At 51.1% G+C, this 4,464-nt stretch overlaps 1 protein-coding gene across 1 annotated transcript; it reads right to left on the bottom strand.

Annotated features, from left to right (window-relative positions):
• Positions 1–228: 228 nt before the first annotated feature.
• LOC105557123 lies at positions 229–873 on the bottom strand. Its single transcript, XM_012004292.1, has one exon. The coding sequence runs from the start codon at positions 871–873 to the stop codon at positions 229–231; it is 645 nt and encodes a 214-aa protein (XP_011859682.1).
• Positions 874–4,464: the final 3,591 nt, after the last annotated feature.

Genomic DNA, 4,464 nt, shown 5'->3' with positions numbered 1-4,464 from the left:
ACCGCTGCTTAAAGACTAACGCATACGCGGATATATAACTAATTGCACATGGAATAATACAGTATCGCTGCTTAAAGACTAACGCATACGCAGGATGTAGGTATAAACCGAAGCAAATACGCGACCGTGACCAGAATGAAAATTGCACTTAACACTAATGGCAAACGGAACATATGAATTTTTACGCGCAATACATAACCACCTGTACTTTCCCGTGTCGAGATTTTACTAGCGAGGGAATAAACGTACGGTGTTTTTGTCTAGCCTAATTTGTACCTTTTTTTTCGGGCCCGTATACGTTTTCAAGGTACCCGGTTGAACGCTTGACGAAGCAGGAGGCGTGTCTGTAGCGTCGGACGTAGACGGATTGCCAGGGGCTAGAGCGTCGTCCGGTACGAAATGAGCAGGCTTAAGACGTTCGACCGAAACGGCTGTAGGTCTGCCGTTTATCTCGATCGAGTAGACTTTGCCCGACGTCCTTTCAATTACCCTGAAGGGGCCTGAATACGGTCGCTCTAGAGGTTTTTTGACCGCGTCCTTGCGGAGGAAGACGTGCGAACAGACAGACAATTCCTTGAATCGGAAAACGCGCTTTTTATAGTGGTGTGCCACCGGTACTGGCTTCACCTGACGCATGTGCTGTCGAAAGTCATCTATAAAAATTTGGGGATCCGGTGTAAAATCCTCCTGGAGGAAAAATTCTCCCGGGATCCGTAGAACCGTGCCGTAAAGGAATTCGGCCGGGGAGGCTTTAGTGTCCATACGCACATGGGTGCGCAACCCGAGCAAAACTGTCGGGAGGACCTCCACCCAATTCGGCGTATTATGGCACATGATCGCTGCCTTAAAGGTGCGGTGCCAACGCTCGATCATGCCGTTAGCGGCGGGGTGGTAAGCTGTCGTACGAATGCGTCTGCATCCGATAAGTTTGAGAAGAGCTGCAAAGAGCCTCGAATTGTTGACCTTGATCGGTCGTTAAAATACTAGGTGCACCGAAACGAGCGACCCAATTATCAAAGAAGGCTCTGGCTATTGTCCTGGCCGTAATATCTATTAATGGAATCGCTTCTGGCCAGCGGGAAAACCTATCTATAATTGTAAGGCAATAAGTAAAGCCATTACTGGGCTGCAAGGGACCAACTATGTCCATGTGGACGTGGTCGAAACGCCCGTCAGGAGCCGCAAACTGTGCAGGCTCGAGTTTAACGTGGCGCGAGGTTTTGCACTGCTGGCAGTCAGTGCAGTTACCCGCCCAAGTCGCGACATCGCGATGTAGGTTCGGCCAGATATACCGCTGTCGGATGACGCGGTCCGTTACTTTAGCGTTCGGGTGCGCGGGGTTATGAAACAAGTCGAAAACCTGTCTTCTAAGAGATGCTGGAATGTAGGGCCTGATTGATTCCCCTGACAATTCGCAGTATAGCTCTGAGTTGGAAGAACCCCAAATGAACTTTTTTAATTTAAGCGAGGACGAGCTTGAGACTAACAAATGCTTTAATTCTTCATCCTCTTTTTGCCTAGCGGCGAGGTCTACTAATTCAAATTCGATCGGGAGGCGAAGAGCCTCGACACGAGATAAATTGTCAGCCACCACGTTCTCGGAACCTGCGAGATATTCAAACGCGGTGGTGAACTGCGCTATGTACGAGAGCTGACGTAGTTGCCTAGGAGAGGCTTTATCCGACCGTTGCTGAAAAGCGTAAACCAAAGGTTTATGGTCCGTCATGACCTTAAAGTTACGACCTTCGAGGAAATGTCTAAAAAACTTTATTGATTCATAAATCGCGGTCAATTCGCGGTCGTACGCGCTATAGTTCCTCTGCGCTGGAGTAAACTTTCTAGAGGAAAAAGCTAATGGTCTCCAACCGTCAGAGGTATACTGCTCAAGGGCCCCACCCATGGAAAAATCCGACACGACACGAGTGTCGGCCGAATTGGACGGGTGTGCTAATAACGCGGCATTAGCAAGGTCGGCTTTGGCCTTGTCAAACGCGGTTTCGGCCTCGAGAGTCCAGTTTATTTCGCGTTTATCATTTTTACGCGAGTCGGTTAAATATGTGTGTAGGGGGGCTTGTACGCGAGCGGCGTGTCGAAGGCTGCGCCTATAAAAATTTAACGCGCCCAAAAAACGACGTAGTTCCGCTACGGTCTTTGGCTTCGGGAGATCCCGTATGGCAGCCACTTTTTCCGGGGAGGGTTTCAGACCGAATTTATTTACGCGATGCCCGAGGAAGGTTAATTCTTCTACCCCGAAGACACATTTGGAAGGGTTGATAACTAACCCGTATTCCTTGAGTTTTTGAAACACCATGCTTAGATGCTTCCTATGCTCCTCCATCGAAGAGGACGCTATAAGAATATCATCTATATAAGCGAATGCGAAATCGAGATCCCGTAGGACATGATGGATGTACCGCTGAAAAGTCTGAGCGGCATTCTGCAGACCGAATGTCATGGAGACGAACTCGAAAAGACCGAACGGCGTTATAACAGCCGTCTTCGGTATATCGGCCTTTGCCATTTGAATCTGGTGGTACGCCTTGAAAAGATCAAGGGAAGAGAAAATCGATTTACCCAGTAGATTAGAGGTAAAATCGTGAAGGTACGGTATCGGATACTTATCCGGAATCGTGACGGCATTCAAACGACGATAGTCGCCGCAAAGCCGCCAGTCACCGTTACCCTTGCGGACGAGGTGGATTGGACTAGCCCAAGGACTGCTGGACGGCCTACAAATGCCTAACTCAGTCAGCCTTTTAATTTCGGCTTTCGCTGCCTTTAACTTATCGGGGGGTAACCGGCGTGGTCGTTCCGCGACGGGAGAACCGCTAGTCGCGATATGGTGTTCGACAGCACATGCGGCAGGCGAAAGCGCCTGACCGCTCCCGGAAACCTCAGGGAAAGTATGTCCGCAAATTTATTATCGTGACTGACCAATGATATTTTAGTTTCTGGTACAGCCAGTAACTGTCCGGCCGACGACAACGAGGTAACGCTGTCGACCAGACGACGCTTGTGCAGGTTGACAATTAGCTTATAGTGCGTCAACACGTCTGCACCGAGGATCGCAAAGGGCACGTTCGCTACGCGAAAATTCCACACGATAGGACGCCGCAAGCCTAGATCTAGAGTAAGAAGACGCTCGCCGAACGTATCAATTACAGTGTTATTTGCTGCGAAGAGTTTCAGTTCAGAAGGCGTATTTTTATCGCGCAAGGACGCTGGGAGTATTGATATCTCCGCGCCCGTATCAACCAAAAACCGTTGATCGGTAGTCCGATCGAAAACGTGAAGACGGTTTTGTTTGTGCCCGGAATTCCCGACCGTCTCTTCGCGGGGAGAGCGGTTTAGTTTTCCGCCGCGTCATCTTTCCACGAGCAAGGCTTGCGGCAGGACGTGGCTTTCTTCCCGTATTTACGGTGAATGTAGCAGTAGCCTGTCTTATCATCAGACTTATCTGCTTCATCACCACGCTTAGTCTTATTACGCGTACGGGATGTGGATCGTTCGCGTCGCATTTTTGCGAACGCGGTGCTCAAAGACTGGATCTGCTTAGTGAGCCTACTGATCCGCTCGTCAGTGCTCAAAGGGGCTCTAGGACGAGCACCCTTGGATTCTTTATTTGGTGCGATAACGGCGACTGCGGAACTAGGACTACTAATGTCCGCAAGTTTATCCGCGGTTTCTGCTAATTTCTGGGGGTCAGACTCGTTCATTGCGACCAAAATGGTCTTATGCGCGTCGGGTAACAACTCAAGGAAGAGAGATCTTATTACGGCAGGGCTGCATTGCCCGCCGTTGAGCTGATTCATCTGACTCAATAAGTGTGAGGGCTTCCGGTCCCCCAGTACCTGACCCTTTAACAATTGCCGTAAGCGGGCCTCCGGTGAGACCGCAAACGTCGCGAGAATCCGGTCTTTGAGCTGCTTATACAGGTTATCCGGCGGTAGGTCCGCCGTTACTAAGTCTAGGACATGCGTGATCGTCTCAGCGTCGATTCCGGTAAGCAGGCAATCGGCCTTAGTACGATCTACAGTGATACCCGCGGATCGAAAGGATGCTTCGATTTGAACGAACCATGCCTCCGGGGCCTGCCGCCAGAAGGGCGGAATCTTTGGCACCCGGTACGCTTCTACGCGCGCGTCTTCGTCTGGCATAATTAAACCACGCGACGCGTATCGCGAACCGAGACAAAATGAGAGGAAAGAAAAGAAACCGAGGAGAAATACCAGGACGAGGCAAAGCATGTGCCTCACGCACTCGAAGTACCGGAAGCGGCGTAGTCCCTTGAAGGAGGTAGGGCCTGGACTCGAGGCGTAGGCGAGAGGAGGGTAGACGCGCTGTCCTGCGTCCCGCCGGACGGCGGTGCCTGCTGGATGCGCTGCCAGGGGCGTCCCTCACTGCCGATGTTGCGTGCGCGCGCCGGGGGCTGAATGCGCAACGCGTCCTGTCGATTTCGTCCTC

This window comes from Vollenhovia emeryi, unplaced genomic scaffold, assembly GCF_000949405.1.
Source record: "Vollenhovia emeryi isolate VEMERY1.0 unplaced genomic scaffold, V.emery_V1.0 DF939604.1, whole genome shotgun sequence".
In the NCBI taxonomy this organism is placed as follows: domain Eukaryota; kingdom Metazoa; phylum Arthropoda; class Insecta; order Hymenoptera; family Formicidae; genus Vollenhovia; species Vollenhovia emeryi.
Note: the sequence above shows the minus strand (reverse complement) of the source record. Positions and strands in the feature narration are given on the sequence as shown.